At 44.0% G+C, this 14,558-nt stretch overlaps 1 protein-coding gene across 2 annotated transcripts in view; it reads right to left on the reverse strand.

Moving 5' to 3' along the window:
• Positions 1–785: 785 nt before the first annotated feature.
• Positions 786–14,558, reverse strand: part of map1aa (microtubule-associated protein 1Aa) — a 42,415-nt gene continuing 28,642 nt past the window's right edge. For both annotated transcript variants that reach the window (XM_031569042.2, XM_031569043.1), the window contains 3 exons: positions 7,369–14,401; positions 6,968–7,191; positions 786–5,086 (listed from right to left, as the gene is read on the reverse strand). In XM_031569042.2, coding sequence (XP_031424902.1) covers positions 4,931–5,086; positions 6,968–7,191; positions 7,369–14,401 — 7,413 coding nt within the window. In that variant the 3' untranslated portion in view covers positions 786–4,930. The remainder of the gene's footprint in view (positions 5,087–6,967; positions 7,192–7,368; positions 14,402–14,558) is intronic.

A 14,558-nucleotide genomic window follows, 5' to 3' on the forward strand; every position in this document is an offset into this window, starting at 1 on the left:
TTGTTCGTGCTCATTCACTTCATTTTCAATTCAATGAGGGAGAAAAAACAAAGGGCGAAAAAACAAACAGAAAGGAAAGAGGAGAGAAAAAAATCAATAGAGGACAGTCAGGACATCTGGTAAAAGGTTGGGCCATGTGACCCAAGCTATGAGATCATTGCATCTTTAGCATTAGCGCTGTGCCAAGTTGGCGCTCATAGAGGGTGGTAGTGTGTGCGGGTCTGCTCCCAGCTACAATATCTCAATCACTGAAAGACAAAAGAGCTCCCTCTGTCCTTTCTCCACCTCTCTCAGTGGATGTGTGAGAGAAAAGTAGTAAGGAATAGATTCTGATACAGAGGCATTCATGTCTTTGTAACGCCGGTATTTTGTACTATGTGCTGTTGAATGGTTTGTCATAATGAGTGAGTGTTTAGAGCCTGAGAAAATGACACAAACCTCCCTTCTTCAGTTTGTGCAGGAAGATAAAAACATTTCTTCATACTCAGTAAACAATATGCTTTCTTACGTCCTTAGCGTGGGAAGAAATGTGTCACATCTAACTCTGAGTTCTAGTTTTTCATTGCTCAGCAACTCTTCATAGAAAGACTTTGTCCTACTCCAGTTGCTGTGTACATTGTGCCTTTCGCAAATGCTTTCATTAAGTTGAATGTCTCCTGACTCGAGTCAATACTCAAGGATACAGTATATAATCTATAATAATAATAATATATTTAGACACAAAAGCTGTACCCATGGCTTATAATTCCTGTCACATGAAAACAAATACACACTTCAAATCAAAGGAAGTTTTTCCATAAAGGTACTTTATTGATGATCACCAGGCTTTTGTTTAAATTTTTTTCTTTCAACAATAAATTTGCAGAAATTCTACACTTTTGAGGAGAGATCAAAGAGAGAGAAAGCAGGATATTGCACATAAATTAAGTCATCAAAAGAAGTACAAAGAAAAAAAAGTGAAAGAAAAAACAGTGAAAAAAAAAAACAGTAAAACCACAATGCTCACATGACACAGCATGTGCCATGTCAGAACCACAGAGACAGTTAGCATTTCTCTTTCCCTTACATATTTAAAATAGTATTTCAATTAGATATTTTAGCTATTACATACAGCGTTTTTGTTTTAACCCTAAAAAAATCACATGCAGAAAAAAGCCAGGTGCGTTGGAGAGATGGGTGAGATGAAACTACACGGAGGGGAAGAGTTTGATTGGTTTAAAAGGTGCTACTGTTGTTTATGAAGTTTTAGTAAAATGGGTGGGTTGGGGAATTGAAGAGAACCCTTAGAGATAAAGTGATCAGTGATTATTGATCTCATCACGTGATCTGGCAGTCTGGCACACACATTAGTGTGTGGTCTGTGGTGATGGTGATGAAGATGATGATGGTGATGATGTCTGTGCATTTGTTTCTATAAGGAAAATGAAACCAGTCGTAAAGGCCAATAAACCAGAGGCTCCATATTTGAGTTGTAAACACTACATTATTTCAGAGATATTTCTTTCTTGGCAGTCGGTTGCTACAGATTTGAGTTGTTAATTTTCATCTTGGCTGTTTTCAAGCACAACTGCATTTCGGTGTGTGTGTAGAGAGAGGCTCATCAGCCAGATACCATCACTTATGGCCTATTGAGATCACTATTCCTTCTGCAGGGTTTGTCAGGTGTTTTGTTCTTGGTACTTTCCTCCCGTTACTGACAAATCCCTAGGTGACTTGTTCCAAAAGTGTACATTTGTGAAAGCAGATTAAAAAAGTCAGAGTGGGAAACCTCACAAGAGCGGTTAGACTTATCGGAGAGTTTGAAAACAAATCCTCATCTGTTTGCTTCGTATGAAAGATGAAAGTCTATGATGAGACCATGCAATGATGCGCAATGGAGGAAAAACGCCCTCCACAGAAAAACTAAAAGGGCGATCTGCAGCTTTTATTGGACATACCAACTTCCACATGTCATTCTCGTTATTTGCAATGAAGGGACTGCATGAACAATGCCAACCAGTCACGGGAAAGGAGAAATGTGAGGGGGAGAAAAATCATAGCATTCACAAGCTCAAGTGTGCAGGCTGTTGGCTTGCACTCTTCAGGACCCACGTGATATGATATACATGCACTTATTGTATGTGTTGCACACACTTCACATAGCAGCTCACGCCAGCGTCTTTATGTATTTTTTCCTTTAAAGGATTGCAAACGGCACCACTGTTAAGTTCACTATTGAGGTTGTACATTTTTTTCGTCATTTTCCGAGACAGAGAGAAGACACAAAGGATAACGTATTAGCAGTTAAGATTGTGAGGGAGTCTCCAGCCGTATCATCCAGGGCCATAAGATACTTTTTTTTTCGATTATCACACATATTGGTTGAATTTAGCTTGATGGTGAATAAGTATCCGGTTTTATCCTAGAAGGTCAGACACTGAAACTTTGGGAAAATGGACTTGAGGAAGTCCAATCAAGTCAACAGTTTGTTAGTGCAAACATATCACCGTTTTTGTTCAAAAAGCATTATTCCAAATAAAATCTCAACTCACACTGAAAGGACGCTGTCAACAGCACCTTTGTCCATGTTGTCATACAATCAGAAAAGAAAACAAACCATTAGAACTCTGGTCCCTTTAGACAGACACACACACACACAGCTGGCAACTGTGTTTCAAAATAAGTGATTCACCATGCTTGTATTGGACTCCCATACCAACAAACTTACATATTGCTACCCTATATTAATATCTAATGTCAATATTACTTAAATCGCAATAACCAGGGTGAAATACGTTTGTAGTCAGTGTGGGGTCATTTCCTTCCAAATGCATTTTAAGTTAAACATCATTAGCAATTCAGGTGTGTGCTTATTTTTTTCATCTACAAGCCAATGGTTGCCTTGCAAGTTAAAATCACTATAAACTACTATTCACGAGTCCTAATTTAAACTAATTATCCAAGCCAGGTGACACTGATAACTGTCTAAGTCAGTGTTACCAAGAGAAATCTGCACTGAATTATCCAAAAAAGCATACAAGCTGGTGATGTTCACAATGTGCTTATCTATATAAGTAAAACCCAAGCCACCATTTCAGTCTTGCATCCATGTGCAAATCCCCACTCTGTCAAACAAGTCAAGACAGTCCCAACCAGGTCTTTCCTTCTTTCGAAGAAGACAGGGTTGCCATTCCCAGGGGGCAATCCTATTGCTTGCAGCTTCCATTTGGTCTCAAACATCCCTCTGCTGTTCCTCTTTAAGGGAATCATCCCCCTCAAAGCACATCACCTCACATAAGTCAAATAAGTCACGATGAGTATGCTATCTTCGTTAACATGCATAAAATATCTTAATTAGGTGAGGGAACAACAAAGCAACCTGAATAGTATTATGATAACAGAAAAGTGCAACTTCATTTGATGGCAAAACAGGGAAAGAATGAAGTATGCAATGGTAAAATGGAAGGTATTTTACCATCATTTCATACAGTGTCCTGTTCCCTACCTTCCAAAAGGCTTCAAAACAACCCCAAAGATTTAGGATCCTTGAGGTCTCTAAAAACAACTCTGAAGAGTTAAGATGTTCACGAGGCATGTAGCTAACTGTTAGCACAAAGCTCAGTCTACAATCAGCTCAATTGAAATTCCACAACTGTGGAGTCCAATCACATTTGTTCCTTCCAGTAAAGCAACAATACAAGATAATAAATAAAAGACTGGAAAACATTTGACTCTCATATTAAGACATAACCTTAAACGTTTACACAATCTAGTGCTTTTAGGCCTTGTTAAAGAAAATGAACATACACAAAATAATACTTAGACCACACTTAATTGTCATGATCGGCAGAAATATTCCAACAAAGTACTCTCTAACATAGCAGTTTACACACATAACTGATTGTTAAGTGAATAGCAAATCTGGGAGAGTATATATGTGTCTATATATATATATGTCTATATATGTTTGAGTCAGGATCTGGATATTATACTTTTTTTGTACATAAACAAAACTGTACTGCCAGATGAACATCCATTCATCAGCCTTGGATCACTACTATGTCTAATGCACAGCACTTTAAAGGCCCAGTGCACTGCATCAGTGGGTATTGTGTATACTGTGACTGCCACACAGAAGGAAAAACTAGGACTGAATGCACAGGCTAGCAACATCTCAACCTCTAACTGACCACAACCTACAATGAGCATTGTGCACACGGCCTAATGAAAGTCCTATGGTTTCTGTACTATTTCAGAAGTGTGTTTGTGTCAAGAGGTATTTAAAACAACATATACAATATACACATGACTAACCAGGAACACCAGGAACACTTGTGTAGCCGTATATTCTGACATCCACTGAAGTGGAAAGATGAGCATATGGTAGCTGTGAGATACACACACTGGAGTGTTGTGTTGTTGTAGAGTATGGTCGAGAAGAGGCAGTACTTGTTTGTTTTCTGTCATTTGTTGTCGCTTAGTTTGGGCTTAAAGGCAGCAATGCATCCACAAGTTAAAGGCACATCTTCTCTAGCGCTCACAAGAGACACAAGTAAACTGTGCCCCTTAAGCCTGTCAGTCAGTCGATCAATCTGTCAATCAATCCAACTCTCTGTACCTTCCCACTCTCAAGTACTTTTTTTCTTAGGCAATGACAGAACAGTATAGCAAAACTAACATCAATGAAATCGTCATTAAAGAAACAAGAAAAAAAAAACAGAACTACAACCAATAAAAACCAGACATGAAACATCCTAGGATTCGTGGCTGTTACCGAATAACCTCACAAACAAGGCTCTAAAGGGCCAATCTCTAACACACAGAGAGCAGTAGTTGGGGTCAATGGGGTTAATTGGGTGTGGGTGTGGGGGTGTGGGTGTGTGGGGGGAGGGTAAGGGTAGGACGAGTAAGGTGCGGAGAGACCTTGGGGAAGAGGGCTGTAGGGGGCTGTTTAGAACTCGATCTTGCAGGCAGGGAAGGACTCGTCCTGCATGACCACCGTGCTGCTGCTGGCCAGTACCATGATGTTGAGCTCCTGCTGCCTCTCGTGTGTCTGCTGGTACCAGTCACGCATCACCTCTGTGTCGTGGGTGGGGATCAGGGTCACCTGGAGAGGAAGGGGAGGAGATGGGTATAGGCGTCAAGCGGATTAGAGTTACGCCCTATGTGGACTGCATCCTTAGGCTCTCTGGTGTCAGGGTTTTAAGCATCTTTGACATCTTGCAAGCCACACAGTCTTTCTGAGTAACTGACCAAGCAGCGCTGTTAGACATACTGCTTTTGCCTAAATTGTTTTGTTTTATCGCTGTTTCTAAACTGAGCTATCTAAAAAAATAATATAACTTCTCTCCGGATAGGAAGCTTGACTTTCAGATAACACTGACATAAAATAGATGTATTGAATAACATAAAACATAGGCTACAGAATAACTGTGAACGTTGTTTGAATAGACTAAAATAGAGTTCAGAGTCTCCTCTGCCATCATATGTAGATATTAGGTGGAGTGTCTCTGTGCTGGTTGCCCTCCAGATGTCCTTGCAGCGGCTCAGTGAGTTACTCTACAGTCTCCGGTGATTCTCATCATGGCTCTCCCGTCGCCAGGCAACCAGACACACAAAGATGCTGTTTGCATCTATCTGGAAATCCCTCTAAGGCGAAGGAGCCTAAGATAGTGACAGAGGCCCCTAGTGTAGCCTTTGCCTCGTACGATCGTAAATCTAGAGGCCATCTCTAATGCAGACTGCCTGTGCAAAACACATTTTAAAGGTAGTATATTCCTGATGGGTCATGTCAACAATTTTAACATAGAGTAGACTCATGTTGTTAAAGCAGCTGTGGCATGCACCTAAGGCCCTAATTGCATTGCTGTGCAACTGGCAATGAGGAAAGCAATAAGTAAAGTCCGCCGCACATGAACTAACACTATTTAAATAATCTTAAGGACAAACATGGGTGGGTCAGCGCAATGCTCCCACACCTGCACACGATAGCTTTAGTTCATGCCTGATGGACTTCATGTTATTCATGCTTGTTGCCCGTCAATGCAATTAGAGCCCCTACACCTTTACCTAGAATTTCCACTTAAAACTTAACCCAAATCTCACACGGCATATCTTCTTAATATCAAAAAAGAATAAACTGCATGAGAAGAAATGTTAAGTGAAATCCAAGAATGCATCCAAGCAAAAGCTTCCAAAAAGTCAAGGGAGGTGATATGATGACATGTTATCCATCAGTTGTATCAATGTCAGGGTATATTTAGCTTAAACATTAATCAATACATTAATCAATTACTTCTTATTCTTCTGAATTGTAGAGTACAGTGTGCAGGGCAGTGACTGTTTCATACCCCACAGATAAATCAGACATTCAGAGGAAGTGTTGATTACAGCTCACGGACAGAAAGGAATTTCTTTGAAAAAATTGTCTTTGAAATATCAAGGATGCTGCCAAATGGTTCATGAAATCTCATATTTTGATTTGGAAATCCTACTGTTTATGCAAGGAAGAAATGAGCTATATACTATGGCTGACAAAACATACAACCCCACTGTCATTTATCATACAAATGACACTGCAAAAATACACCCGAGTAGTCAGTTGAATATAGCACAATACCCATGAGAATCATGCATGCCTTTAAATGCCATGGTACCTATTAGGCATACTTGGAGAAATAAAATTTACATTTAGCACATATGTCTTTGTCCCAAGTGTCCTATAGCTCACTGGCAGCCCATACTGTGCAAGTACCAGATCCTCCATGACAGCAATTGTGTTCTTAGCAGTGCTAGCAATATGCTCTCACCTAATGACTGTTTTTATACAGTCACTGATCTAACCACTCAGACTGTATTATTTGTCCTCAGATCATTTACTCGATCAGTAGCTGCCGGCTGCCAGTGAGTAATTCTGTCAAATGGGACAAAAAGCACTCTGAGTTCAACTTGCTGACCCGACATTCAACATGATCCCAGCCGGATTTACCTGGAGATTTGATCCCCAGTGAGCCTTCCCCTCCAGCAGTGCATCCAGAACCCTGCGGCTTGGCTCCTCGCTTCCTGTGTCATTCCCGCTCACCACGTAGTAGGCTGAGCGAACGCGCTTAAAGAACTCCTGATCCACATTCTTTGCACTGCAGTGATTGGGAATGTAGGCTAGATCCACATAGATTGGGCTCCCGGAGGAACTGGTTTTAGAGAAGTTAGAGCCTGCAACGAGAAAAACGCACACAGTTTTTGAGATATATTGCAGGATTTTTTTTTGAATGATTTATACATAAGTGGTCTGCATATTGCATGGCAAATCAAACATTTGAAATAATAATTATTGAGCATGTCATTAACCATTCATCAATTAGAATTTTGATGAACCATGTAGAGACCCACCTGCAGAGCTCTTTACTCCATTAACAAGCCCTTTGGCAGGGTTGTAGCTTGACCTGGACATGTCGTCCTCTTTAGATCCCTGTCCGTCTGATGTGCGAGACATCCTTGATGATTTCTCGACATCCTTCTTCTTCAGTGAAGTGTTCCTCGGTGAGGAATCCTTCGAGGTCTGTTTGACAGGAGTCGGGGACCTCTTGCGCCTGCCTGCCGGAGAACTTGACTTTGGTTTCCCAAGCGATTTCTTGGGACTCTTGGTCTTCAGCTCTTTCTTCAGCTGCTGCTTCTCTGAAAGGTTCTGGTCCAGATTCAGTGTGTCTGGATCCACCATGCACACGTCCGGGCCCGGAGGACGAGGAGCTGGGTCCATCATGGGTGCAGGTGGAGGATCATGGGTTTTTCCCGATGACCTAGATGAGGAAGAATAATAGCTTCCACCACCATAAGCCATACCTGAGGACTTATCCACTGGCAGAAAATCAGCATCCTCATCTGAGTCTACATTGGCCCCTTTTACCTCACTCGATGGGGACTCCTCTGTTCCGGGTGGCACGTCAGAATCTGACTGTGAAGGTAAGGACTCGCTCACTGAGGTTGGCGGTGTTTCTTCTGCAGCAATTCCGGCTGCCATTGCTCCAAACATGTCCCTGTTGTGGCCATAGGAATGGTGAGAGTGTGATTTCCCCTTGTCAGTTGGATGGTGTTGGTCAGCGCCCTCCTTGGATCCGTCACTATCTTCATCCTCATCGCTGCCGAAATGCTGAAGGCTTGGGTTGATGAATGATGGGGAGATGTCACCCTTCCTCTGTTTGAACTCTGACGCTGAGTATCCCGGGGATTTCTTAGTTGAGGAGTAAGAGGAAGCCCCCAGGCAGACATCAGGAGGCTGATCAGAGTCATCACCATGGCTACCACTTTCCTCGGTATAGTAAGAGGAATGGAAGGTCTGGTCGGCAGACGCTAGTGAGAGAGGGCGAGGAGGATTCTCTGGTTCCGTCTCCTCCTCTTCCTCATACTCATCCTCATGTCTGTAGTGAGGAGGAGATGCTCCTGGATAGATTCCTCTTTGCTGCTGCAGCTCCCACTCAAAGGGACTCCTCACTTTGCTAACATCAGCCTCTGCTCCTCTCAGCGCTGGTGTAGCCTGGCTGGACACCATCCCACTGGCCAGACCAAAAGGATTTGGTGGGCTCATGGTTACCTCGGCAGGTCCATTTGAGGAGTCGGGCTTTGTGGATGATGAGGATCCATATGAAGTAAGGACATCAGGGAGAGCTTTGCCAGAAGGTGATGTCGCCTTTTTCTCCGACACACTAGACAGGACTCCTTCCCTGCTGTCTGTAGTGTAGGTATCAAATGGAGATCTTTGGCTTGGTGATTTGCTGAGCTTGGTTTCACAGACATAGTCTTCTTCCTCCTCACTTTCACTCTCAGTGTCTTCATAGTACTGTTTTTCAGACAAGTCTGTGTGAGCCTTTGGAGGTGCTCCATAAACGTCCTTCATGGGGTCTTTTCCTGCAGACTGGATGAGTTGAGAATACGGCCCAGATGCACCAAACCCTTGACTCTTTGAGTCATCGGACCACTCCGGTTTGTAAAAGCATGCTGGTTGTGAAGCTGACATAGCTCCAGCAGCACTTGCAGGTTCTTTCTTGTCATCCATTGAGGCTGTGGACTGTGCCGGGAATGGCTTGATCTCCTCAAAAGGGCTAAGGGGTGAGAATCGAGCAAGACTCGAGGTGGACTCCGCTGTGGTGGTGGCAGGCGTGAGCTTCTCTGAGACTTCAAGGTACTCGTCTTTCACCAGCCCACTGGAACTTGAAAAGGGGGAGTCCATGACCAGGGAGTGTTCATCTTTGAAGGAGGAGTACTCGAAGCCGGCGCTGGCAGGTGTCTCGGGGTCCTCTCCAAACTGGCGGCTGGTGTTTAGGGAGGCTGAGGCTGAGGAGGAGTGGCTGTAGGAGGAGGAGGAAGAATAGGCAGTGGCAGTGGTGGTGTAACTGAAGCCCAGTGACACCGAATCACCTGATTTTTTACCCAGGATGTCAGGCGTCTTCTGCTTGTCAGTGTCCTGGTCCTTGTCACCATGGTAGTATTTATCCTCAGTCATCTTCATTGATAGAGGTAAGTATGACTGGTCATGGGTTTGCTTCTTGTCTTTGTCTTGAGACTCCTTTTCACCACCATAGGAGTAGTCAAAACCAGAGGAGAATCCTGCTGGACCAGCGGAAGTCTTATTTGCGGAAAAGGGGGAGGAAGAATCACCTTTTCCAAACTGTGACAGATCCTCAGTGGCTTTGGTGCTGCTTGAGAATCCAAAAGGACCAGATCCGGCGGCTTTTCCAGAGATTGTCTCAAAGTCACTTTCATGTGTGCTGCTGTCTTTAACATCTTTGACATCAGGTTTTGAGGTGGGCACAAAGTCAAATGGATTCTTTGACTCTTTCTCAGATTTAACCTTACTGTCTTTCTCAAAAGCAATCTTGTACTTTTCATCTTCTGAGTCGTCATCGTCATCTTCATCTTCATCATTGTACCCTTGACCATATACTGATCGTATCACATCTCTGTCCAAAGCAGCTTCCTTTCCAAGGTAGCTCACGGTTTTGCCTGTAGAAGAACTACCCAATGTAGAATGACCTGAGAAAGGGGAACTCATTTGTACAGTTTTTTGCACACACTCTTTTTCTGTCTCACTTGCTGTGTCGGTAGGAGGTCTCACAGACATAGCGCCGAAGCCTGATAGGCTGCTTGTGGTTTTGAAATCAGGCTCGGTCAATGATGGTGTTGCAGAATCTTTTCCATGTGAGCTGAAAGGTGCCTCTTTGTCATCTTTTTTCTCCATTCCCATTGAATGGAATGATTCTGTTTTCTGTGTTTCCTTTGAGTCAGCTTTATCAATTTTTTCTGTTTGGTCCTTCTGACTCTCAGAGCCATATCCATACAAGTCAGTTGGACTTGACTGGCTGTCATAAATGTCAGAGTAAGTGAAACTTTTCCCGTCTACGTAAGGAGTGTCTTGTCTTGTTTCTGCAAACTCCTTCTTTCGGTTCTCACGCTCCGCAAAGGAGCCCTGGTCAAAGTGTACACTTCGTTCACTTTCCTTGAAGCCTACTGAAGGGTGGTCTTGTTTGTCTGATGTTTCTTTTTGGCCATATTTTGTACACATGGTATCAGATTTGCTTGTCTGTGAATAAAGTCCAGCCACAGTCACTCCTGAGATAAGGACATCTGAGGGTTCATCATCATCATCACCATCATCATCATCATCATCATCATCATCATCATCATCATCCTCATCTGAGTCTTGAAACTCAGCTTTAGGTTTCTTCTCCCATGCTGAATCGGCCTTGTCCTTCTTTTCTGTTCCATCCTTGTCCAACAACTTCCCATCTTTAAGCGACTTTGGCTCACAGGTGTACTCTTCATCCAAGAATGTGCCTTCCCTTTCCTCGTCAAACTTCGACTTGCCAAGAATTTCCTTCTCTTTGTCCTGTTTGGTAAAGTAGTCATCCTCACTGTCTTCCTCTTCCTCTTCCTCTGACTCATCGAAAGTAGCCCTGTCACTGGAGAACCCCCTTTCTATTGGCTCACTATCCTTCCCTTGAAGAGGAGTAATTGTCTTTGTGTCATGTTCAGATTCAAATTTGTCCACCTTGGGCTCCGACTTTGGTGTCCTGTCCTCTGTGGGTGAGTGCCCACTACTGGTCAGCCCTGACAGCGTGGGAGAGGCTATCCTGGCAGTGCTGTCATCACGGCCCTCACTCTCGGAGCCAGCACTTCTATCAAAAGCACCAGAGAAATATGGGGATGGAGAGAATGATTTTTCAGTGGAGTCACTTTTAGTTTCGTCCTTAGAGACAGAGGCGTGTTTGTCCTCTTGCACTTTAAGAGGAAATGATGACAGTGGAGAGATAGAGGGAGGAAACACTGAAATGGGAGACTTCTTGAAGTCTTTGTCTTTGTCCTGGAGAAAAGAGGAGGATGCATATCCTTCATGAAGTTTGCTGAGTGAAATGTCAGCATTGGGTGTCTGGTCCTCATCTTCATCATCATCATCATCTTCCTCCTGGGCCTTGGGGATGGTCTTAAGACCAGCCTCCATGTCTGGCACTAGGGGCTGATACTCCTCAGAGGGAGGAGACTTGAAACACTTGTCCTCTTCCAGTGAGGATGTTGGTGAGATAGTCCCTGCGGAATGTAAGTACTCTTTCCCCGCAGTGGCATCAGTGCGAACAGAGAAGGGGATGCTGTTCACAGTATCCAGAAGAAGAGAGCTTCGGCAAGTCTCTTCTGTTTGAGGGGCCGTCACAGAGGCAATAGACTGGTCCTCGGTGATGGAGGCAGCAAAAGATGACAATTTGTCACATTCGGTGATAGAAGTAGCTGAAGAAATGTGTTCTTCCTCAGCCAGAGGAGCCGATATGACAACATTGGAAGCGTACCCTAAGGTAGATTCATGGCCCCCCATATAGCCTTTTGCTGAGAAAGCAGACAAACCGGACATTGCTGAGGCTTTCATTTCCTTCATGCCATGGAGGGTGTCGAAGGAACCTGGCTTATCAGGAACAGAAATGTCATAGGAGCCAACATCATAGCGGAGGTGAGGAATCCTGTCTTCAGATTCGTCGTGGATCTCTTCATCAGAAATGGTCTGTTCAGTTTCCGAGTAGCCGGGGATAGTCTCATCTTGAATGAAAGAGATATTCTCTGAGGCACTGGTAGTTTGGCCAGCTTTAGATTCAAGGGATTTGTCTTCCCAGTCCTTGCCAATTTTCTCTTTTTTCACTTCATCAGTTTTGTACTTAAACTCATCCTCACAAACTATATCTTCAGCCTCCTCCAGCTCTGCCTTCTCAATGACATCTTCTTCTTCCTCACTCTCATTCTTTTTTGGCTTCATTCTGACATCCTCTTTGGTGTCTTTAACATCCTGCCAATTTTTGTTTTTCTCCTCAAATCCTTTAGCCACAAGGGGTTTCCTTTTGATAGTGTCCATGTTGTATTCTTCCTCTTCGTCATCCTCTGAATCAGCACCCTCATCCTCATATTTCTCTGAGAATTTTCCTTGAGGTTGGCTTTTTTCCTCTTTCAGTGGCTCCTTGTCCTCACGAGGAGATTCAGTTTTAACATCTGCTGTGGTTGTTCCTTCACCTAGAGACGTAATGTGGGGGACTTCAGTATCAGAGAATGCAGGAGGGACAGCCTGGAGGACTTTGTCACCTGCAAGGGCTCCCACAGGCAACACCCCACCAGTCTTGATTGGCTCCATTTCTATCTCCTGCTTCAATGCCTCAAAGTCCTTGGTAAGATCCTCAGGAGACGAGAGCAAGGACCTGTCCTCCAGGAGTTCTTTGGAAGACTGCTTTGGGGGTACCTTTTTTTCAGCAGATTCTTTAGCCACTTTGTTTTTGTCCGTCTTGGGCTTTGCCTGCACCTTGGCCTTGTTCAAAGTCTTTCTGACCTCAGGAGTGAAGGGCTTCAGGTCTGGCTTAGTGATTTTCTTTAGTTCTGGTTTACTAGTGGCTTCCTTCTTTTTCTCTTCCTTCGCCTTGGTTTCTTTTTTCTCCTCTTTCTTTACACCATCCTCTTTTTTGACCCGTTTCTCCTTCTTTATCTCTTTCTTTTCTTTATCCTTCTTTTCATCCATCTTAGATGCCCTCTCGTTGATGTGCTTTTTCAGTGACTTTTCTTTGAGAAGTTTCTTTTTCTCCGGTTTATCCACATTGGCTGTCTTTGTCGTGATTTCCTTGGCTTTTGGTGGTTTGGACGCATTGACACTTTCCTTCAGTTTTTTAACCTCTTTCTTCTCCACTTTGATCTCTTTGACCGAGTCACTCTTGGATTCTGCATCATCAAGCCCATTTGTTTCTTTCTTGCTAGCTTTCGGTTTCGGGGAGGATTTTAGGCTTTCCTTACTATCTGTCCTCGGCTTCATTTTGGTTTGCTTAATAACTGGTGGTGGAGCCCCAGACGACATGTCCTTTTGAGTGGCAACAGGGTATCGCAAGAAATCCAGGTGCTTTAGCCTTTCAAGTCCCTCTAATATCTTGTTCTGTGGAGTATTGCCTGGGAACAGAACTCTTACAATCTTCTCTGTAGGGCTGGCTGGAAGCCAGACCACCAGGGCACTTACAGACGTAAGATACGGTACAGATACTTCCCCTTCTTTCCCGTTAGGCAACACAATGCCAGTTTTGGCCTTGCTGTTCCCTGCCCACTTCTGCATGAAGAACTGCATTTCTTTGCTGTCCTTCACAGGATTGAGGACATACATGTCCAGTTTGCCGACGCCCAGTTTGTGAAAGAGAGTGACAGGTTCAATGGTGTTGCTGACACCCCTGCTGAGCGGCTCAGGCTTAATTCCCAGCTTGCTGAGGTACTGCAGAGTTAGTGAGGCCTCCTCGATGCTCCTCTTCACTTTCAAAGTTGATTCAGGTGATCGTAGCTTCTCGGGAACGTTGAAGAACACAATGCCAAGCTCCGGTGAGATCAGGTTCTTCGTCCAATCACCGTAGCCATTGACGCCTTGCGCCTGATCCTCCTCCTGCTGCTCTGCAATCTTCCTTTGGAGAAGACCATTGATCCCTGGCAGATTGTCTGCCCCAATGTGTGTCAGAAGGACTGAGTCTATACGGTCCAAGTGTCTCACTAGCTTCCAGAAGCAAGACCTCTGGTCAGATCCACCGTCGATCAAGATATTGAAGCCATTCACGGCAAACAGGGCCGAATCTCCCCGGCCTCCAGGGAAGATGTAACAGCAGGGTTTGGACAGCTTCAGGAACCCTCCGGAGGTGGGAGGCTCCAGGAGCTCAAAGGGTGATGGGACATCCACTGTCTCCGAGATGTACTCGGTGAACTCTGTGACTCCTTCCATTTCTGGCAGTGTGGGGTCTGGGTTTAGACGGTAGTCCAGGACCTCCCGAAAGCTCTGCTCCTCTATGAGGCCCAAGGAGCTCCAGCCCCCCTCTCCCTGGCAGGACACGGTGAGATTGGCTTTCTGCTGCTGAGCCGACTTGCTTAGGAGATCTTTAACCTTTGGAGAAAGATACAGGAAATACATGTTTTATTATTTCAAAAATATGCATACAAATAGTCATTAAAGTTACACTCAGAATTAGCTTCAGAATGTCTGTATATACAGTATAATCTTCATATTATATTATATATTATTATATTATATTCCCCTCTTA

Source organism: Clupea harengus, chromosome 6, assembly GCF_900700415.2.
Source record: "Clupea harengus chromosome 6, Ch_v2.0.2, whole genome shotgun sequence".
Lineage (NCBI taxonomy): Eukaryota > Metazoa > Chordata > Actinopteri > Clupeiformes > Clupeidae > Clupea > Clupea harengus.